General features: G+C 41.4%; 1 protein-coding gene across 8 annotated transcripts in view; it reads left to right on the top strand.

Annotated features, from left to right (window-relative positions):
- The window catches only part of tenm4 (teneurin transmembrane protein 4), a 211425-nt gene that overhangs the window by 162417 nt on the left and 24837 nt on the right, over positions 1-24171 (top strand). For 5 of the 8 annotated variants that reach the window (XM_023962051.1, XM_023962049.1, XM_023962055.1 and 2 more), the window contains 5 exons: positions 2127-2376; positions 5629-5861; positions 6777-6931; positions 18476-19353; positions 22916-23088. In XM_023962051.1, the coding sequence (XP_023817819.1) occupies positions 2127-2376; positions 5629-5861; positions 6777-6931; positions 18476-19353; positions 22916-23088 (1689 nt within the window). Of the gene's footprint in view, positions 1-2126; positions 2377-3240; positions 3262-5628; positions 5862-6776; positions 6932-18475; positions 19354-22915; positions 23089-24171 lie in introns of all 8 variants that reach the window. The other 3 variants (XM_023962050.1, XM_023962054.1, XM_023962052.1) reach the window with 1 other exon arrangement.

Genomic DNA, 24171 nt, shown 5'->3' with positions numbered 1-24171 from the left:
AAAAAAGTGTAAATTAAAAAAGTTTTATATGTCTAATGTAAGTTAGTTATTCACTTATTTAGTCCAAATATCAGTATTTCTAGGCTATACTCATCTAAGAGTGAGCCTAAAATTAAACATTTTGAGATAAATTCGTCTTTAAAATGTTGTGCTGCTGTTGTTAAATGCATTTGTACTGTGTTATAAGCCCAACAAAACCAGTCCAGGTTCTTTAAATAATTCACAAATAAATCCTCTGCTTGAATATTTTATGTAAAGTTTTAAAAAGTTCTTTCATTGGAGATATTGTTTAGAAAGACGTATTTTAGATCAAATTATTGAATAAGACATTCAAAATTTATTGTCTTAAAAGTTGTTACATCTTACTCAAAAGTTACTAGTAAGTTATTTTATTGTATATCAAGGGTAATAAGTTATTTAAAATAGAAAATAGACACAAATACGTTTTGGCTGAAACACACCCTCTAGATGCTACTGTGTAACAATAGGTTTTGTGTGTTGGTACAAACACCATGGTTGAGACATCAAGCAAGTATAACAATACAAAAAAATATTTTTTTATATCGCTCTGGATTTTAATCAATGTGAAATTTTCTAACAGACATTTATTTGAAGGGGATATTTCAGTTCACACGAATCACTAGAATGCAGACCAGCAGCTTAAAACTCACTTGTTTGTTGTACAGTGAAAACCCCATACACACACCCACACACCCACACACACGTGTGTGTGAAATGTTTAAATCGAAATGCAACTACGTCAGTTCAGTTCCACTTTTCTTAGCTAAATCGTCATAGCTTTGAGTTTTTTCTATTTAACCTGTTTAGGTCAGATCTTATTCACCAAAATAAAACCTATCAAATTCCCAAGAGAGAGAAAAAACATCCTGCTAGCTAGTGGCTCTAAAAAGCTCTAAATGCAGAAGCTCAAAAATGGGCGTTTACATAAACTTTTGATTGAAGTGGCCGCCTGAACACGCACTGTAGAGGGAGGAGTGAACTTGACTTGACTCCCAACCTTGTTTGCAGCACGTAAAAAGCAGACTGTTACCGCTTAAATAGATGTTACTGTGACTACGCTAACTCCCAATCTTGTCAGTAACATGTAAAAATAAAATACTACTACACACTACCGTGTACCTCTAAAATGGCTTTGCCACCAGTAAACACAACCAGAATTATTCCATGTATAAGCCACTTTGAATCATGTGGCACATTCATTTATGTTAATTAATGAATGCTTTTAAGTGCACATCATAGTGGGGAAAATATGGTAGTATGCATGTGATGTCATTTTACGCCATTTCCACTGTCTTTGTTTTGCTTTTGATTTTTAGGATGAAAAACATTTTCATTGTGTAAACCACTTTGTGTTGCCTATTGTATGAGAAAGGCTTTGTAAATAAAGTTGATTTGACTTCAAGATGTCCTGAAGGCTTTTAAAGGCCTGAGTTAAGACTTGATTGTTAACAGCTTGAAGTACAGTCTTTAGTTTCTAATTAACTAGGAGGTCATATTCTAAAATGCATAAAGAAATAAGCATATGTCCAATCTTTTGCTGGCTTTGCATGCATCATTTTACAGGCGGGAGGTTTTCGTTTCTCTTTAGATTCAAATTAAGCTAGAACCGAGACATTTTTTGTCACGGCGAGATGTCAAGCTGCAGGCTGTGTATGTTAATCACCCGGCTGATACCTCACATTCACTCCAGTTGAGTTCAATGATACTTTATTAATCCCAGGAGGGAAATTCAAGTGTGGACATATTAAAATTGAAGTAATAGTAATGAGAGCAGACAGTCATTATAAAGAGCTGAGGTCTATTACTGCGGGCAGGAGTGACCTTCTTCGCTGATTCCTGTGCCAAGAGCACCATTTGGTTTGAAACTTTGGGCCAAAACTGTTGTCGATTTAGGATTAGAAGCTGATGCAACTTTCTTTTTTGTGTCCATTAATAAATACAAATTTTGTTGTTAGCTTTTCCTTTTTTTTTTAAAAATGACCTTCATACTTCTCTGCCCTCAGAAAATAGCTTCTCTGTGCTATTCATTTAATTATTCTAAGAACCATTTTCTCAGAGCTCCTCTTGATGGAGTTGCAGTTTTAACACATGTTCGCCTCCATCAGGTATTCTTCACATGGGAAATGGAGAGAACGTCTTCATCTCGCAGCAACCCCCGGTGATCGGCAGCGTGATGGGAAACGGGCGCAGGCGCAGCATTTCCTGCCCCAGCTGCAACGGCCTCGCTGACGGGAACAAGCTCATGGCCCCTGTCGCTCTGGCCTGCGGCTCCGATGGAAGTCTGTATGTTGGTGACTACAACTATGTGAGGAGGATTTTCACTACTGGGAACGTCACCAGCGTCCTGGAGCTGAGGTAACATCACCTCGATGTGGTATGAGGGTTCCCAACCAGGGGAACATGAGTGTTGAAAACTGCCAACATTTGGTGAATTAATCATCTGATCTCAGTATATTTTGGCCAAAGGCTATATGCCATGGCGCAGCACCTGGGGCAAAAAACCTAAAAGATCAGTCCTTGTAGACTCTGAAGTTCAGTCTTTGTAGACTTTAAAGTTCAGTCCTTGTAGACTGGGTTGCTTTAAAAAAGGCTACATACATTACAAAACATTAAAATAAATATTAAAGATATAATAACACAGATCATACTAAGGGGGAGAGGCATATTAAAACTAAATTGAATGTTAAGGACAACTCCAACTTTCTGTTCTCTTTCAGTCTCGCTGCAGATTCGCCTTCGTTCAGAAGGCGAACCTAGACTCTAAAGTCCAGGCTTCGTAGACTTTAAAGTTCAGTCCTTGTAGACTCTGAATTTCAGTCCTTTTAGACTCTAAAGTTCAGTCTTTGTAGATTCTGAAGTTCAGTCCTTGTAGACTCTAAATTCAATCTTTGTAGACTCTAAAGTTCAGTCTTCATAGACTCTGAAGTTCAGTCCTTTTAGACTCTGAAAGTCTATGTGAACTCTGACGTTCAGTCCAGTCCTTGCAGACTCTGTTGTTCAGTCTTCGTAGACTTTGACATCTAATTCTTCTATAATTGACATTCAGTTTTAATAGATTGAAGGTCAGTCATTGTAGACTGAAGTTCAGTCCTTTAAGAACACAACTGTGAACATCTGTTTCTATTAATTCTGTTCACTCCTTTCTATTTACTAACAAGAAACATTCTTCTCTTCTCTCTTAACCTTTCCTTTTTTTCGGCTTTTCGAACACTTTGGCAGAAATAAAGACTTCAGGCATAGGTAAGCCATCCAGCATTTCCTCAAGTTTGTAGTCTGGCTGTCAAGGTTTGGAAGGACTTCTCTAAAACACCAACTGCATGTGTGCATTTTATTTCTTTCAAAAATAAGGCAGTTTATTTGCACTTTTCAGGGTTTCCTCGTTTCTGCATTCAGCACCATGCTCTCCATGTTAGGACGTCTTAAATTGCCATGAGGATAGAAAAAGTTCATCCTTACATTGACAGTGAAAGTTTTAGTCTCTCTCCCCGAATCTACAGAATACTGATTTAATCTCTTTTAATTTCTTTTTTTTGGGGGGGGGTAAGTTCATCAAAAACATAAAATACACCTCAACCCCCCCCCCCCCCCCTTTTTTTCAACTTTCCTGTGATGCAATACCTGTTGACAAGTTCTGAGACATAGTAGGTATATGAAGATTTCTCTGCCTTACCGAAATGGCAGCTTGGTGTGGATTTAATCTGTAGTTTTAAAACACAGAGACTGCTTTTGCCGTGGCAGGCAGCAGCTGGGGAAATCTTTGTGTGCCCTCTTTAGATACCATGTCTCAGGTAAAGGGCTACTGATTGATTTTCTGTCACGGGGTCATGACTTAAGCTGTACAACACGCAGTCAAACCAAGGATGAAAAGCTTTATGATGCCGGTTGCTGGCCTCTGTTTTCAAGTGTAACCAGAATAACACAACACACACCCATGCTTTCTGCCTTTTTCCATCTCTGCTACTCGTGTGCAGTAATACCAGCCCTTTAAGTCCACTAACATACACATTTTACCCCGCACACAAGCACGCCCTGAAGTAGCGTCGGATTCTCTTTGATCTCTGAGCGCCAAACACATTTGCATAATAAAAAGGAGGCTTTATCCAGGAAACACAGCATGTGTCCATAAAAAAACGCTTCCTGCTCTCGTGCGAGCCGAGGACAGGAGTGGGAGGTGGGCGATCTCGCCGCAATCTTCATTGACCCCCCGCCAAGGATATACCCACTCGCTCCAACCATTTCTGCGACGGCGTGCAGCGAAATCCAATTATCCCCCACAAAATGCATGTCGTTGGTGAATATAGATGCTGTAGCTCAACGTCGGGGAGTAATGCCTCATATGTTCAGACACGATTGTCTTTTACCTGCAACCAGAAGCTAATAAGGTAGCAGCCGGTTGCACGCGACAGATGGTGGTGCAAGGAAGAATCCAGTTACTGAGATTTGCGACTGACCTACTGTAAGATATATAATTTCCTGTCAAAGATCGCCCACTGTGACTGGAATATGCACTCCAGCAGCAGATCAGTCAACTGGGAGAGTGGGCTGATGGTGACATATGTGCTCGAGGTCTGCTGCAGTGCCCTGCCACTGCTGATTCACTGAAGGGCAATTGTCATTTATTGTAATACTCTGGAGATTAGAAAGCTGCAGACCCACTTTTCTGTTCTGGTGCTTTACAAAACAGGCGCTGTTGGCACCTCCATGCTTACCGCGAACCCCGAAAGAGCCCTGAAGGTTATAATTCAAACACCTCCTTAATACACTTTGAATGACATCCCGCTGACAGATTTTCCCTCACAGGGTCAGGCTGAACTCACATCTCGCCTGATAAATGTGGACGTCTCTGTTGGGGCGACAAACACCACAACTCAAAACTTGATTTTATTTTGAAAATCAAATGTGTTGAGTTTATTGATGTAAACAGAAAGATGGTTTTTAGTCCCGTTGCTGTCCAGCTCTGTTCATCTGTTCAAACTCGAACGCACACAAAGGTTTTACCCCCCCCACCCCCACCCCTTTTCACCTCTATTGTTTGCGTGTCAGGTTAGGTAACCCCGTGTTCCAAGGATTATTTTGTTGATTCGACTGAGAATTAAACGGGATGTTCTCCCAAGCTGGAAAATCTGCCCGATGGATCCACAAAGTGTTTGCATTTCTGGTTCGGTTGTGTTTTTTGTGCGTCCTGGGGGAAATAAAACAACATTTTGTGTTTCTTCAAACAGCTACCAAGCTGCTCCAGCTGCATTATTATGCAGTTATATTGTAGATGTAGATTATTATAAATGAATGTTGCTATTAGGAGTAATTTTACCGAGGGAAGAAATATGCTTTTATTCACTGGAGTACTTCTCTTTGCAGAAGTCTAACTGAACTGCAGATGCTCTCTAAGCTGCACCGTTATGTCATTTTTAATCTTATTTTACTTTGTCATGCTTAATCACATTCTGTTTTTTTCTCTTTTTTCCATGTCCTGGTTTAAACTGTAATTGGGCCCAATTGACTCTCTAAATGGCTTTTGAATCCATTTTAATTGTGTTACGCCTTGTTTCTCATTGAAAACGCTTTATTGACTTGAGGTTCCTCCTCTCCCCCTTTCCGCTCCTCCAGCAGCAGCCCGGCGCACAAGTACTACCTGACCACCAGTCCCGTGAACGGCGCCGTTTACCTGTCCGACACCAGCAGCAGGAAAGTGTACAAGGTGAAATCCCGGAACATTGTCAAAGACGTGGCCAAGAACCTGGAGCTGGTGGCCGGCACGGGCGACCAGTGCCTCCCGTACGACGACGCCCGCTGTGGCGACGGGGGGAAGGCGGTGGAGGCGACCCTCACTAACCCAAGAGGTAATGCTGACATTGTGATACATTGTGTGATTTGGTAAGTTTTTGCTCAACAATGCTAGTTTATGATGCATATGTTAACATGAGTGTGATCCATTCATTTTTTTACTTGGTGTTACTGTATTATAAAGGATCGATTATCAATTAATTTAGCTCTTTTCATTTTCAACTAAGCCTTTTTTTTTTAAACGATAGATGAGTTATTCTCAGCTTAAAGTTTTGAAAATCAGCTAAACGTTTCCCACCCAAAGTGTTGTTGATATTTCATCAAGGCAGCAGTCTTGAAATAAGGCAGGAAAAGCCCCTCTACTGCCCCTAGTGGAAGAATTGCAGCAATCACGTTTAAGTGATACACAATGGATTTTTAGGGAATGTTTTGATCATGTTAATGAGACAGGAGTCTCAGAACTGCATAATGTGATTGCTTATAGGGTTAAGGTAATATGTTGTGTGTCTGTGAGTTTCCTGCTGTAGAAGATTGGATTATATACAAGTTTTTGTCCCTCTTCATTTTATTTCTAATATCTACTTTCAATCAGAAGTTCCCAGGTGGCCCAAAACTCTCATTTCAACTCCAGGGTAACAGACAAATTCACTTGTATAATTTTCTTTACTGATATGTGGGTCAAGAGAAAATGAGACAAGGAGAAAACATATTGATACAATTTTATTTTGTAATCGAATCTACACTCCAGGTGCTCTTCATCTGTTTTGATAATTCTATTGTTGTAAGTTATTGATTAAAAAAATCAATTCTCGCATTAGTTTTCATTGGCCTTATTAGTCTCTTATTTTAGTGCCGTGCCTCGCTCGTAATTATGATTTAGCGGTGCCCCCTTCCCTCGCATTGGGCACAGATGGATAAAATAACAGACGGGGGTTTTCTCTGCGACTCATTGGGTAACTTTTCACTTGCAGGCATCACTGTAGACAAGTACGGCGTGATCTTCTTCGTGGATGGGACCATGATTCGCAGGATTGATCAGAACGGGATCATCTCCACTCTTCTGGGCTTCAATGACCTGACCTCTGCCCGACCTCTAAGCTGTGACGCTGTGATGGACATTTCTCAGGTGAGAGGGGCTCTGATTAGCTTGATCTCACTTGCACTTCCTCTTTGAAAAAAGAAAAGCGCCTGGAGCCTCATCTGCGTCTCAAGCCACTTTTTATTTTCCTTTACAACAATTTAAAACTTTAAAATAAAATCAAACGTAATAAGAAGCTTCTTCGTCTTTGTGGATAGAGTTGACATCCATGACGACGGTATGAGGAAAATGTCCACAAATGGAGGTGTGTTGTTTCGGGTGAAGGCCGAATCATCGGCTCTAGAATGACTTTCAGGCCTGTTTGTTTTTTAAAACTATCAGGAGTTTGATGATATGACAACCAGGCAGGAAACTCAGGTTTATAATCAGGGGTTGAACTCAAATCAGAGATCTTAGTGAGGTTGGACCACGTCAGGGATTTTAAAAAGAAAAAAACATGATATTTATCTATTATTAAGACTTTTCTTGTGCTTTTGAACATGTGGCCTCTTTAACTTGATTGGAACATTAAATTCAAATCATGGCTCCACTACTATTTGATGCCATGAGGCTTGATAGAACTTCTCCTCACAGCCACATTTGGGTTATGAGAAGAAGCAGTTGAGATGGATAGATGGAGAGACAGAGCGAGAGAGATAAGACTTTTGTCATTCCCAGCAGACATAGATTAAAATAGAATAAATAAATACTTAAAATGCCTCCTAAAACATATACAAACTCAAAAATTTCCTTTAAGATCAAACTATTTATTAAAATCTCTTATAATTTATAGGTAGTTTATAATACTGATCCTGTGATCAGTAAATCTGGACCTAAATTGGACTTTTTGAAGTTCACCGTGGAGAAGAACTTTTAGCTCAAACATGTGCTCTCATGTCGTCCACTTGAACTTTTGGGAAAGCTCTGGAAAGCTGCCCAAAAATTCACAGAGCGTGTGTTCATTCCCACTCACCTCCCTAACGTTAGTTTTGAGGTCAGAGTTGCCTCACAGGTCAATGAGCTCCATTTGAGGCACAGAAGGGGCGTCCTATAGAAATGTTTTATTTTGAAAGGGCGGTGGAAGTCGGTTTTCACCCTTGGAGGTTGTTTATCTGTGTTTCTCTGGCTGTAGCTCAGCAGATTGGTGCACTTTAAAATAGAACTCAATGAGAGTGTCTGGCCTAACTTCAGCTCTGTGAGAAGGAAGTGACTTCCCTCACTGCACCAATATTTCACTTTCATATAAAGGTGAGGACCACAAAATAACATTTTTCGTGAGCTGTAATTGGCCGGCAGGATGCAAATGGAGACTCCTGTTTAAAGCAAATAATTCACATGACCACACAGACCATTGCTCTTTCCGTACAGTCTTTGGATATGACCCTGGGAGCCGGTTTAGCTCGTGCTGGTTTGCGGCGCCTTCCGTCCGTGAAACCAGGGTTCGACTCCGGGCTGCTCCCTGTTCCCTTCTCTACTTCTGTGCCGGTCTCAAGCCCGGTTGCTTTGAGAGGGTTGCGTCAGGAAGGGCATCCGGCGTAAAACATTGCCAAGTTCGCTGTGGCGACCCCTGATGGGAAAAGCCAAAAGAGAAACTTTGGATATGACCCTGGCTATGTCCAGATTCCTTCACTACTCTCTACATAGTAGAGAGTATTTTGTAGGGCTGTCCAAATCCACAATTCCATAATCCAGTGCCTTGAAATTTCCCAGAAGTCCTTGCAAAAAGAAAAAACAGTATTCATCGATGTTCACTGAACTGGCCAATATAGATTCCAGTGCATCGCATTTAAATGATTTTTTGGGGAGGGGGAGTGTTAAATGTATTTTTTTAATAAACGCTTTTCATCATCACAACACAGTGGCTTCATAAACGATCATAAAATGCTTGTAATGATTCGATTTAATACTTTGCAAATCGAATAGTCCCATTATATGTATTTTTTTAGTAGTTGGGGTGTTGGCAGGGAACTGGGACACAGCCCCGATGTTTACTTTGCATTTGAAGTTGGTTCCCCACAACAGCTGGTCTTAAAAGCCCTCCGGTTATTTTTTTGGTTTGCTAAAACTTTAAGAATTGCATTGATAAACATAAAAAAACGTCAGATAATTAAGAAATACAAATTCTGAAGGCATTCTTGTTTTTTCCAAATTTGGAAATATTTTGGGACTTAAATTGATCAAAAAGATTAAGGATTGACCACCAATTTAGTTAAAGTGACATTAATTTCATCCCACAAAACACATTTAATTATTTTGTTTTTTAAGATTCCTACCTAAAATATGTTAAAATTCCCTCAGATTTTTTTTCTCTTGAAGCATTTTTGCATGTGTGTATTTTGATTTCTTTAGGGGATCAGAATAGAACCGAAAACCCAGAATGTGCCAGGTGAATGACAAAAAGGAAATACTTTCTTTTTAAATGAACAAAGATGAAATGATGACCGCTTAACAACACCGTGTTCTTTAAATGGAGAGTTTCTGCTGAAACCAGAGAGAACGCTGTAAACTCCTGCTCCCTGGAACGTGGCGTGCTCTTTTGCTGTACCTGTGGGCTAGATGATGAAGATCGCCTAAAGCATCTTCTTCATCCAGCTCAGTATGTGCACACGTGCTCACTGATCCACAGGAGCTCACGCATGCGCACCTGCACACTCACATACCTGACACAACAAATCCCCGAGGAAAGGACACTGTGCTGAGGTCAAATTATCTCGCAGCTCAGTGACTCCCAATTTGGTTTGTGCATCCTTTTTGCATACTGTAGCAGTCTTTTTGCCCTTTTTAAGTCCTCATTTCCACCACATAATATAACAAACATATATCTTTTTGTACTAAATTTCTCTTAAACAAGCTCAGTGTTGCTTCAATAAGCAGAAAAGCCTTGAGGATAACGACTGGATTTGATTGATGTCTTCAGGCTCTCCTTGGGTTTTGCTGAATAGTCTTGAGGTTTCCCAAACAACTGAAGGAGTTTTATGTGTGCATAGGAATTCATGTATTCTGTGAATGAAGCAAAGCCTCCAGCTGCCCATCTGCAGCCCCGGGCGAACGTCATCCCCTCGTGACCCGGCGTGCTGCTCCTTTCACAAACACAAGGATCTGTAGATGTTGGCCGCCGCCTCTCCTTAGCGGCGAGGACGCAGGAAGATCTAGCCGAAGCACCACAATGATGACAAATCACACAGGCATTGCCAGACACTCTCAGACAGTAAAAAGCATCCATTAAAAATTCATCTACAGCGCATCGCCTCCCTATTCAAACACTCCCAAACCCCCCTCACTTAGAAATAGTTTCTGTGGAAGAGGCTGGTGGCGGTGGTCATTATTTTTACTGCACCACACCTGATTCAAGCTACACACAATGTCAGATTTCTCTTTCCAGTCTGATGAGGTCGTGCATTTATTTTGCACATTTGCTGTGCCATCTGTTCATTTAACTTTTTCGCCATCATAAAAAAAGGACAGAAGTTCGTCCTCATGTATTAAGACCGACTCCGATTAAAATTTGTGTTTTTAGCATGTTCTTGTAGCTTTTTTTTTTGATGACGGAGGACATGTATAAAGACAATTAAGCTCCAAATTTCATTTATGAGTATTTCTTTATTGAAATCATTATGAACCAGTTTGAAAACGATCGTGTTCGTGACATAGAAAATACACTGGGTGGGCCATGGGCTTCGCTCCGTTCTGATGCACCCACTTGTAGACGACTAGACGACATTTTTTGGACAAGCATTGAGCAGCCAGCAGACGCAAAAAACTTTTGGCAAATCGCTTTTGGGAGGGGTGTAATAATTAATCAATTTCCATGATTAATGTAAATCATTAATCAGACAACACATGTGATGCAGCAAAAATTGATCAAACTATCATTCCAGTCCAATGTGTGGAAACACTTTGAATTTTACAAAGTGTGCTAGAATGTTCTAATAATGTTCCCTTTGTATTATTTTGATATGGAAAAACAACAGTGGGCTGAACTTCAGGAAACTAAAATGTGGATGGATTTGCCATTCATTCTTGTTTATTTGTCTGTACTTCTTTTTACATATATTTAATCTACTTTTGATTATTTTGCAAGTAATCCAAGGATTGTGAAAAACGTCCCCTGCACTGTTCAGTACCCAGTTGTTCATCTCTGAGTCACACTGGTTGAAGTTGTGGCTAAAGATGTCCTGGATCCATTTTAGATCAGTGAATCGGATCGTTCAAAATAAAGCAGGATCCACTATAAATCGAATTGGCAACCACAAATAAGGGATTGAAGTAAATTGAATAGTTGTTCAAATGAATCGTTACACCCCTAGCATTCGGTGTAAACATAGAATGACACCAGGCTTGTAGGAATTGTAAAGAGACATCGCACTTTTTCCTCCAAAATGTAACACATGTATGAGATTTTTTCTTCTTTATCATGCATTTTTTTCTTTTGTAATTTATACAACAAAATGATTTATAATCCAAAAAAAAAACGGTACGTCTTTGTTTTCCTCTTCTGAGCTGGCATTTGGCTCAAAACTGTACGACTGGAGAACTCCAAATTTGCTCGCCATTTTTATTGCACCGGTAATGTTAGGTTGGGGGTGTGAGGGTCTGTAAGCTAGCGGGAGAGAGTGTAAACAGATGATAGGAAGGGGGGGCGGAGTTGCATTGCACCAACAGTCCTGGCCAGAAGTTAGAGGTGAATTTGTAATGAACTATTGCCACTCTGCAGAAACTGTCCTAGAAAACTACAGCTTTTTTTTATTTAGGCTAAAAATGGCATCATCATAATTTAAACAGTGTGAAAATAGTCTCTTTTACTTATTTTGATGTTTCAAAAACCCTAAATTTCCCACTTGCACTTCTAGACAAGGTCAGATTTAAGAGGAGAAGAAAGTATATATCAGATTAAGATCACTGAAGTGATTAGCAATTATAGTAGCAGCTTCAAAAACCAACATGCTGGAAAAGATTAGTTTTGTTGGAGAGAAAAAACCCCACTAAAATATCTATGTACATTTAAACCACATTTCTGTTGCTTTATTACCAACTTGCCCCTTCGGCCTATGAGAACTTTTCCTACCAGCCATATCTAGCTGGAATTACTGACAGCTGGCCCACTGGATAAAAGGGAGTGTAAGATCGGGTTACAGCATGTGGGACAGGAGCTCAGGAAATATCCTCTTCATCACTCAGAGTGGCGTGAAAACCTCCTTACAGGCTGCTCCCCTGAGCCACCCCACACTCAGGCTCATAAAATATTTAACCACCAGTGTTGACAAGAAATAGGTTTTAAGAAATAGAAAGTCTCCCCTTCATTACCTGGTAAATGCATTTTCTCCTAACTGAAAAGGTGACACGCATCCACTGCTGGTCACCTGCTTGTTGTATGCAGCTGAAAAACGTATTATAACAAAAACTCTGGCATTTTGTCTGGGATGCTGAAAGGTTCACGAGGTGTGGGCTGTGTGTCATGCTGAAAGCAGAGTTGTTGTTTGTTTGTTTTTACAATTGTAGACAAGTCCCTGTGAATTCTGCAGAAAAACTCACCCACTCGTAATAATTCTCTAAGTGGAAAACTTTGCCCAATTAATTAGTTAGCAAAAATAATTGAGTTTGTGGGTGTATGCTCACGTTTTCAAGAGTTTTGTTCTGTAAAAGTTATTTAGGAAAAATAAACATATAAGTAGTGATAACTAACAGCTTTTTTCCAAGACTCTGCAACCTCTGATGCTAAAAAAAAACATTTGGTTAAGTTTCTTACTGTCCAAAACCCAACGATAGCCAGAAAGTTCCGCGTCATCATGAGGAAAAATACATTTTGTAAATATTCACTATAACTGAAGTATTGAAGTGAAATTGGGTAGTATTTTTCTATATGTATAACAATTTAAAGATTTTATTTGACTTTTTTTTATTTTACTTTAGCAACACAAACAAGTTCTTTTAAAATACATCCTGTGTCAAATAACTACCTAATATTTATTTTCAAAACATTTGCATTTTATTTTAAAGCCAAAGAGCCAAAATGGAGGGATGAAATAGTCATGGCTCCAGAGCCTCAGGTTGCAGACCCCTGCCGTAGTCACATGCATCCATATGGGGGGGTTGACCCCTACGGGTGCTGTGGGTCTTTGGGTTGTTCGGACCCTGGCTCCTTACTAACCGCATACAAATGGTGCATGCAGGGGGGTGTGCACGTAATACTTAAGTGCCTGTAAGACGTCCATACAAACTACACTCTATATTCTATTCAGAACTAAGGATGAAACTACATTTTAGTTTTATTTTGTCAAAGTGAAGTCTTAACAGTTCCTCAGAAGCAAATGCCAACACAATCCATAGTCACACAGTAACACAAGAATATGTGTTCAGCTTTTGGCAGCTTTCAACTGCAGCTACAAGATTTTTCTTTTCTTTTTTTGCCAAGTAGCTAATCACACTACAACCAAACAGTTTTACCTTGTGTTTTTATTATGGGTATTTCTAGAGTTTTTTTTCCAAACAAAATGCATAAATCCAAAATGGCTTATTGATTTGATTTTAAGGTCTTAGGCAACCAATTTTGTAGTGAAATATGTTGTTTCGATCAGTTTGCATCAGTCAAAAAAAGGTTCCCAAGTAAAGTATCATTAAAGATCGGAATTTCTGATTGAAAAAGATGATCTAATACCATTCAGTCTTGCAGTTGCTATAAAAGAATTCATGCATTTTTCATTTTCTGGCGGTATAGATACGTCCAGGCGTTTCTTGAACTGTCTAAAATTCTGAAGCTGTCTCTGTCTTTAAATCAGTCATCTCTGTCAGAACTCCCAGGCTTCCATTTGAACATGACACTTTACATTATGGTTCTAAGAGATCCCACTGGGATTCTAAGTGAACAGGAGACCAGTAAATTGAATGAATCCAATGATTGCAATTTGTTAAAAGCCGGATACTTTGTTAGCAGAGCTCTAATTCATCATTTTGGGGGGGGCAGAAACATGCTGGGCCTTTGTTTAGCGAGTGTCCTCTTGCTCTAACAAAATTCATTAGTTAAAAAAATAGAAATAAAAAAAATAAACAACAAAATTCATAATCTACAGTACAAAAAAAGTTATTTGTAGGAGACGGATGCATGAGTCTTGTTGTCAGGTGTCAGCAGTTCTCATAATGAAGTGTTTAAGTGATTATTTAAAACACTGACATGACATTTCTACCCAGACAACATCGGCAAAAGCATTGACCTACATTAAGACATATTTCCTTTCTTCAAGCGGACACAATGCCTTGATACTTTTATGAACCATAATTACCTACCAATAGTAGCTTATAGACATTTTTCTATTTCGAGGTAAAGAAAGCAGTTTAGGCAAAAACGTGTACTTAAACTTTGAACAGAAATGGATGGAGATGTGCTAAAGACCCATTTTGATGAAAATTTTGTTTTGGGTTTTTTAACATTCTTGTAGCATTTTTCTCATTCTGGAGGACATGTAGTATGAATAAGCTGAAAATTGCATTTTTTGAGTGTTTGTTTATTCAAACTGTTGTGAATCTGGAGCAGAAGAAGAATCTTCTTCTTTCTCTTTCGGCTTTTCCCATCAGGGGTCGCCACAGCGAATCATCCTTTTCCACCTCACTCTATCATGAACATCTTCTACCCTAACATTAGCCAACTTCATGTCCTCTGTTAAGACATCCATGTATCTCCTCTTTGGCCGTCCTCTTGCCCTCCTGCCAGGCAGCTCCATCTCCAACATCCTTCTACCAATATATCCACTATCCCTCCTCTGAACATGTCCAAACCATCTCAGTCTGGCTTCTCTGACTTTGTCCCTAACACAGGCAACATGAGCCGTCCCTCTGATGTACTCGTTCCTTATCCTGTCTAACCTGGTCACTCCTAAAGAGAACCTCAACATCTTCATCTCCGCTACCTCCATCTCAGCCTCTTGTCTCTGTCTCACTGCTACCGTCTCTAACCCATAGAGCAGAGCTGGTCTCACCACTGTCTTGTACACCTTTCCTTTGAGTCTTGCTGACACTCTTCTGTCACACAACACTCCTGACACTTTCCTCCACCCGCTCCAACCTGCCTGCACTCGCCTCTTCACCTCTTTTCCACACTCCCCATCACACTGAACTGTTGACCCCAAGTACTTAAACTCCTGCACCTTCTTCACCTCAGCCCCCTGTAACCTAACGCTTCTACCTTGATCCCTCTCGTTCAGACACATGTATTCTGTCTTACTACGACTGACCTTCATGCCTCTTCTTTCCAGAGCAAACCTCCACCTCTCTAGCTGTTCCTCCACCTGCTCTCTACTCTCACTGCAAATTACAATGTCATCTGCAAACATCATTGTCCAGGGAGATTCCTGTCTTACCTCGTCTGTCAGCCTGTCCATCAGCATAGCAAACAAAAAAGGACTCAAAGCTGATCCTTGGTGTAGTCCCACCTCCACCTTGAACTCCTCTGTCTGACCTACAGCACATCTCACCACCGTCATACTTCTCTCATACATGTCCTGAACTACTCTGACATACTTCTCTGCCACTCCAGACGACCTCATACAGTACCACAGCTCCTCCCTCGGCACCCTGTCATACGCCTTCTCTAAATCTACGAACACACAATGCAGCTCCTTCTGACCATCTCTGTACTTTCCCATCAACATTCTCAAAGCAAAAATGGCATCAGTGGTGCTCTTACGGGGCATGAAACCATACTGCTGCTCACAAATCTCCACCTTCTTCCTAAGCCTGGCTTCCACTACTCTTTCCCACAGCTTCATTGTGTGGCTCATCAACTTTATTCCTCTATAGTTGCTGCAGTTCTGCGTGTCACCCTTGTTCTTAAAGATCGGAACCAGAACGCTTCTCCTCCATTCCTCGGGCATCTTCTCACTCTCTAAAATCCTATTGAACAACCTCGTTAGAAATTCCACTGCTGTCTCTCCTAAGCACTTCCATACCTCCACAGGTACGTCATCAGGACCAACGGCCTTTCCGCTCTTCATCCTTTTCAGAGCCTTCCTAACCTCATCCTTTCCAATCTCTGCTACTTCCTGCTCCACAACAACCACATCTTCCTCCCTTCTTTCCCTGTCATTTTCCACGTTCATCAGCTCCTCAAAATACTCCTTCCATCTTTTCTGTACACTCTCCTGGGTTGTTAGCACCTTTCCATCTCTGTCCTTTATCACTCTTACCTGTTGCACGTCCTTCCCATCTCTGTCTCTCTGTCTGGCTAGTCTGTACAAGTCCTTCTCTCCTTCCTTTGTGTCTAACCTGTCATATAGCTCATCGTAAGCTTTCTGTTTGGCCTTTGCCACCTCTCTCTTCACTCTACGCTGCGCTTCCTTGTACTCCTGTCTACCTTCCTCAGTCCTTTCTACATCCCACTTCTTTTTAGCCAACCTCTTCCTCTGGACGCATTCCTGTACTTCCTCATTCCACCACCAAGTCTCTTTACCGTCTTTCCTCTTTCCAGATGACACACCTAGCACCTTCCTACCTGTTTCCCTGATAATCTCTGCTGTAGTTTCCCAGTCCTCTGGAAGCTCATCCTGACCACCCAGGACCTGTCTCAACTTCTGCCTAAATTCCTCACAAGTTTCTTCATTCTGTAGCTTCCACCACTTGGTCTTCTTTTCTGTTTTCCCTCTCTTCTTCTTCCTGACCTCCAGAGTCATCTTACACACCACCATGCGGTGCTTTCTGGCTACACTCTCTCCTACTACCACTTTGCAGTCATTAACCTCTCTCAAATGGCCTCGTCTGCATAGGATGTAGTCCACCTGAGTACTCCTACCTCCACTTCTGTATGTCACTCTATGTTCCTCTCTCTTCTGGAAGTAAGTGTTGACTACAGCCATTTCCATCCTCTTCGCAAAGTCCACCACCATCTGTCCTTCCAGATTCCTTTCCTTCACACCAAACCTGCCCATCACCTCCTCATCACCTCTGTTGCCCTCACCAACATGCCCATTAAAGTCTGCTCCAATAACAACTCTCTCTCCTCTGGGAAAACTCTCTATGACCTCATCCAACTCACTCCAGAATCTCTCCTTCACTTCTAACTCACAGCCAACCTGTGGCGCATAGCCACTGACTACATTCACCATCACCCCTTCAATTTCCAACTTTAGGCTCATCATCCTGTCTGAGACTCTTTTCACCTCTAGAACCCTGTTTACAAACTCCCCCTTCAGAATCACTCCTACCCCGTTTCTCTTCCTATCAACACCATGATAGAACAGTTTGTATCCTCCTCCAATACTACGTGCCTTGCTGCCCTTCCACCTTGTCTCCTGCACACACAGTACATCTACCTTCCTTCTCTCCATCATGTCTGCCAGCTCTCTGCCTTTCCCTGTCATTGTGCCAACGTTAAGAGTCCCTATTCTCAAACCTATGTTCCTGCCTTTTCCCTTCTCTCTCTGGCCACGGACCCTTCTGCCTCCTCTCTTTCTTCGACCAACAGTAGTCAAATTTCCACCGACACCCTGTAGGTTAACAGCATCGGTGGCGGTCGTTGTTAACCCGGGCCTCGACCGATCCGGTATGTCTAAAGTGGTGTGGATGATTCGCATAGTTATTTTGGCAATTTTTACGCCGGATGCCCTTCCTGACGCAACCCTCTCTATTTATCCGGGCTTGGGACCGGCACAGAGGCAACTGGCTTGCAACCCCTGTGGCTAGATTCTGGAGCAGAAGAAGAATACCGTTGGTAAAAGCTTGTACAAAATCCCTGCTCCACTCCATTCGGATGCATCTGTTTGCAGACACATAGATTCACGTAGATCTTTGTTTTCCTCGTCTAAGCTGGAATCTGGCTCAAAACTGTACGGCCGGATAACTTCAATATTGCTCGCCATTTTAGTTACACGGGTAATGTTAGGTTGGGGTTATGAGGGGCTGTAAGCTAGCGGGAGAGCGTGTAAACAAAGGGATGATTGGAAATGGGGGCAGACTTACTCTGCGTTAATGGTGCTGCCCACAACTCTGAGGCGATTGTCTAATGAACCACTGCCGCTCTACGGATTCCGTCCTACACAGGTTTTGGGATTTTGGATAAAAATAATATATTCGTAATCAAAAAACCTCTGAGAACATTTTGAAAATGGATCAAAAAATGATCGGAGGGGAAATTTGAATTTTTTAAATCGTGATAACTATGAACTCTCAAGGTGTTACGTCAGCGACCGTTAAAAGAGATGGGCAGCAGGTAAGATCATGTGACCCTGTAATAATGAAAGGTTAAAGCATATTTTCCCATAGATTTTGGAGCAGGGGTGACAAACTCCAGGCCTCGAGGGCCGGCATCTGGTTTCCCAGAAATCCTGCTATATCTGCTGCTGATAACCTAAATCAGGTGTGTTTAGCTAATAGGAAGCTTCAATGGGGGGTTGGTTGAAAAAACGAGTTGGACACTGGCTCGGGAGGCCTGAATTCTGACACCACTGTTATAGGGTGTATAAACCCTGTGCATGACACACTGGTTTGCATTGACCTAATTTGAAGTCAGCCCTTTGGGATTAGCACCATCATGAGATGTATAGATAAGATCATGATTTTTGTTTCTATGACATGAAACTGATATGCTGATGCATTTCTTCCCTCTAGGTTCGCCTGGAGTGGCCCACAGACCTGGCAGTGAGTCCCATGGACAACTCCTTGTATGTTCTTGACAACAACGTCGTCCTTCAGATCTCAGAGAACCATCAAGTCCGAATAGTCGCCGGTCGACCCATGCATTGCCAAGTGCCTGGGATTGATCACTTTCTCATGAGTAAAGTGGCAATTCACGCAACCTTGGAATCGGCAAACGCTCTGGCTGTGTCCCACACTGGCGTTTTGTACATCGCCGAGTCAGACGAAAAGAAGATAAACCGAGTACGACAGGTGTCCACCAACGGGGAGATCTCCCTGGTTGCAGGGGCGCCGAGTGGCTGCGACTGCAAAAATGATGCCAACTGTGACTGTTATTCTGGCGATGAAGGCTATGCTAAGGACGCCAAACTAAATGCCCCGTCTTCCTTGGCCGTTTGTCCAGATGGAGAGCTTTACATTGCCGACCTCGGAAACATCCGTATCCGCTATGTGCGCAAAAACAAGCCCTTTCTGAACCCCCTCAGCATGTACGAAGTGTCCTCTCCAATTAACGATGAACTCTATCTATTTGATGCCAACGGGAGCCACATTTTCACACAAAGTCTGACCACAGGAGACTACCTCTACAACCTGAGCTACACAGGAGAAGGAGACATAACCAGCATCACTGATAAGAATAAAAACACCATCATCATCCGACGGGACACCACTGGAATGCCGCTGTGGTTGATGGTCCCTAACGGGGAAACCTTTTGGTTTACCATTGGTACTAACAATGCCCTCAAAACGGTCACTGCCCAGGGTCAAGAGCAAGCTGTAATGACCTACCATGGAAGCTCAGGACTTCTTGCTTCCAAGACGGATGAAAATGGATGGACAACCTTCTTTGAGTAAGTAGGAACTACAAAAAGCATTTCATATAATCCCCACAGAGAGGGGTGTAGAACTTTGATATCTCTGCTTTTCCTCTTTGGCATATACCTAGATGTCTGTGTCACTCAAAATACAAGACCCGTGGAAGTATCATCCCATAATCCTATTTGCTGCTATCATAACAAATAGGATTACTGGATGATATGTTACACATCTGTACCTCAGCTCGCAGTGACAGACTGCACTCCATCAATTGTTTGTCAGGCACAAAAACAAGATCTATCTGCATGCAAGAAAATGTTACCCGCAGGACCTTGAAGGGCCATCTGTATAAACATATTAGAATAGCCATAGGTAGTAATTGATTGAGGCAAACCACACACTGTGAGGAAACTAATGAAAACTCTCGCTCAGTCTCAGACATACGAGCGTGGGATTTGATGTTCTCGTGACTCGCATGGAGCAATCTGTCCCTCATCCTAATGGAATGCACCAAGGGAAACTGAACGCCATTCCAAAAACTGTGATTAAGCAGATTGGTTGGACAGACATCTGCTGTACCTCGTTGGAGGAATAAAACTCTGACACATAATTAGGTGCTCTGTTTAATATGAGCAGACATTCATCACCTGTGTTTGATTTGGCTGTCATTTGAGATGGCGCTAGCGCAGCCGTGCGTAAGACTTTCTGAAGGTTCAGAGACGTGCTTATGATCGAAGAAGATGTCTGCAGGCGCTTTGAATGTTTAATTACTTTCTCTTTGACTCAATTACTGTTATGATTAGGTTTGATCAAAGTTTTCCTTTTTTTTTATTAAAAAAAAAGCCATAATCGCTATTTTTAGGGCGTTGGGTTTCTATGGTATCTTTGAGAATGCAGTATTTTCAGAAAATGCCAAATCCACTTAGACTTAAGATTTTCCAAGCAATAAGTACATTTTGAAAGAGTGAAACAGATATGAATTATATATGATATAAGTTGAGATTTACTTTTCTTGGTAATTTATCAGCTTCATTGACTTTTTATTGTTAACAGAAAGGGATCTGATTTGTTTTCAGTGTGATGAAGGGTTTGACAGTTTGGAACAAAGCTTTTGTCACATTAATCCAAACAAGCTTCTGTTTGTTGGTTTTCATTACAAGTACCAGCAACTGTCAGTTTGACAATAGAATCCGATCCATAGCAGTTTTACTGGGAAATTGAGACATCATCTGGAATCAATGTCTGGAATTGTCTTTACCAAAAAACAAACAGATTTTTTCAAAAAATGTCATTAATTGAGACAATTTGAACTAAATTGAAAGTCCCACTCAGATCATCTTTTGAGTTTTTTTAAGTCGTCTCAGTGGTCTTTTAACTATGATAATGCTTTTTTGCCAAAAATTTAAAAAATATGTGATTTTCTAGGACAGTTTCTGCAGATGATTGTTTGAAAAGATGTCTTGAATCAATTTGAGGTCAGTTCAACTAATTTCAACTATGAATCGGATCAGCAACGACAAATTATGAAATGCATCAAATCAATGTTAAAATGAATCACTTTTACTGATCATACAAGACAATTTCAGAAAAAGAAGAAGTTTAAACATCTGAATTTCCACTTTTTTTTGTATGTTTGTTTTTTCTTGCACTTCCATTAGTTTGTTTAATGAAAACGCCCGTATTTGTTGAATAATCAGCTTTGAAGGTCAGGCTGCTACCTGAGGGTCAAAACCATAATCTGCTGCTACCTAAACCTGTATTTATCTCCGCCCAACAATGTGCACTGCTAAATATTTAACCCACATTTAATAACACGGGCTGGTGCGTATTAAGCTATAGATCAAGACTAATCTCTGTGAGTGCAGCGGCATCACAAAGGATTGACTGTGAATGTTCAACTAAGTGTGACTCATGCCTCACCCAATTTTGCTGTGGCATTTACTGTACGCGTAAACACTCTGCTGACCTCTTCATGTTTTTGTTTGGAGAACTACCTCCTCTGAAGGGTTACTGTAAATCTATTATAGCTTTACATAAATGGCACTTAATTATTCTTGCCCTTTCAGTTAAATATGGTGATACGCATAAAAAATAAGCGATCAGAGTCTCCGAAAATCTCAGGCGAAGGGAGAATAAGAGATGGGTGCATAAAGTTGACATTTGGTATGCTGGAGGTGATACCCACGTGAATGGCTGGGCCTCATTGTTGGGCCTGAGCTGGAAAGGTCACGGAGCTCGTATGTGACACGGAGGTGATGTGATCCGAATGGACTCGCGAGCAACCATGGGGAAACCAGTCCTCGCAGTCTGCGGAGCACCCTGCCCCTTTTCCGCCTCTCTTGTCCAGGGAAAGCAAGCTAATAGGCAGCTGAGCCAAAGCAGGCCAGAGCCATTAGCGGCTCAGCTGTGAGGCTCAAGGAATGGAACAGGCTCACAGTCTTAATAGAGACAGAAAGAGTGCGGGTCAGTGATCAAGCTGCCATATGTAGTGTTGCTCCAGAATGAGATTCTCAGTTGGTGAAGGCAAAGCTGGGCTCTTTAGATTTCAGATAGCATATGTCTTCACTGTAAAAGCTCCGATCAAACACTACTTTAAAGGAAATCAAATGGTTAGATACAAATCATTCAGCTAATTAGCATTTCCTAAAGTGGGAGACTTTTTCGGAAATGAATCTGTGCGTCCCAATCTGCGATGCAGCTGAGATCAGATAACATTTATCTCCAGGAGATGATTCCTCTCCCACTCTCCATATTGGATATTCGAGATGGCAGCGGCGAGGAAATATCTGTAAACCGGCACCCGGCATCTCATTTATTAGAGGCTTTATTATGGCAGGCATCACGACCAGAGAGGGCTTTCCCATCTGTATTCAGAGCACACAGAGACGTCTTCCTTCTAAGTGATGCACAGGTTCACTGTCTGCCATCCTGCAACACTTGCAATCTGACAGATTTGTTCGAGGCTGATCTGCTCTCAGTGCAAAATGAAACAATCTGGCCACTCATGTTCTTGTATGGGGATGAGATGATTTGTAGGCCATGGAGGCGTCTCTCCGCAGAGTCACACCTCAGAGCTCCTATTTCATAGACAGCATAATGAGATTAGAGGAAATCCCTAATCTTGTACTTTTATAAGCATTTGACCCAAAAAAGTTGTGTGATTTCTTATCTTGGCTGTGGCAGTTTGGTTTTCTCAATTCTAGAGGGATTTTTTTCTTTTTGCCTCTCATTTATGTGTTTAGATTTGAAAGTTACTCAAAGATTAAGGAGCATTTGTATTCATGAGTCATTCATGTCTCGCTCAGAGAGGTAGAAGATTCCTAACCTGCTTAGCATTTTAGTGTACCTGCTTCTAAATCATGTATAAAGCTCTGCAGTGGATACTTTACTTTTATTTATTTTTTAATGCAGCGACTGAAGCAGGGCTGATGGAGAAGATGTGCTAAAGCGCATGCCTTTAAAAAAAAAAGGCACGCGCCTTTCTCTACCTGCAATTGTTGTCGGAACTCCTTGTCCTGGAACATTTTATTTCCGGGTATAAGAAGCTCATAATGACGCCTCTCCTTGCTTTGGTTCACATCGACGGCTCTCTTTCAGGTACGACGCTTTCGGGCGGCTCACCAACATCACTTACCCCACGGGCAGAGTGAACAGCTTTCGCACCGATGTCGACAGCTCGGTCCGCATCAAAACCGAGGACTCGAGCAAAGAAGACATCACGGTCACCACCAACCTGTCAGCTTCTGGCACCTTCTACACATTTATGCAAGGTAAAGCAGCAAAAGCTTAAGGGAGACCTGTGATGATGTTATATATTTAGCCTTTGAGTGTGACTTTGCTGCACACCATTGACTCTGATATTCCCTTGTTTCAATGTGGAAGGATTCTTCCAGAGGACATTCCGAACATCTGATATCAGGAAATCTTGGGCTGGAATAATTAAATCAGGTCACAAAGGAGCAGAGTGATGTTAGTTCTCTTATCTTTACCCGGTGAAATTCAGAAGTAAGTCTGTTGTGCTGCTTAGAAAGACTAAAGCTACATCCACACCTGGTATGTGTGCGCAACACATACCCGTATTTAAAAATGCGCTTAAGTTGAGTTTTTCTATGTCCTTTTAGCATGTGGTGTTCACACAGGTCTGTCACTACCCAGAGTAGTTCATGTACTCACAGTGTGAAAAGGCTTGGTGTGAAATGCTCTATTGGATGCAAATCTTGGTCCGGGCTTTTTCTTTCACAGCTTTACTGCGATATCTGAAAGACTTGGTGTCATGTAAATCTGCCGGGCACAAACCACAATTGTTAATATCTCCATGATCGATTTTGATAAAGACACTTGCCTTTCTGAGCCCGGTGTGTACATAGCACAACACCACAACTTATCAAGATGCTCAACAAGCTTGTTTTGGCTGTAAAGAATGGCAATTTCTCGTTCCTAAAGGATATATACACCAGTTGGCAGTGGATGCAGTTAGTTTTTACGTAACTGAAACATGTCTGTGCCTATTTTGTTTGATAGTATTACTTTACAAAGAAAGATTTTGTAAACAAACATGTTATGAAGCTGGTTTTGGCATTAAACTGCTTCATAAATAAGAGTTTTTTTAATTGGTCGGTTAACTGACTAGAAGAATCCCCATTTAATTCACATTATAGTGATGGAATGCTATCTAGTGATCTCTGTTTATACGTCTCTCCTTTCTTTGCCTGTTACTTTTTTGTGCATTGAACAGTAAGCCAATGTAAAGACTCCCAACTGACTATCATCAGTTGGGAGAAGCTTGGCCTTAATGTGGGAGGAGCAGCACCTCAAATGTCTAATGTTAGAAAAGGGAGAGGAAAAATTAAATA

The sequence above is a fragment of the Oryzias latipes genome, chromosome 13 (assembly GCF_002234675.1).
Source record: "Oryzias latipes chromosome 13, ASM223467v1".
Lineage (NCBI taxonomy): Eukaryota > Metazoa > Chordata > Actinopteri > Beloniformes > Adrianichthyidae > Oryzias > Oryzias latipes.
The sequence above is the reverse complement of the archived record's forward strand: the minus strand, read 5'-3'. Positions and strand labels throughout refer to the sequence as shown.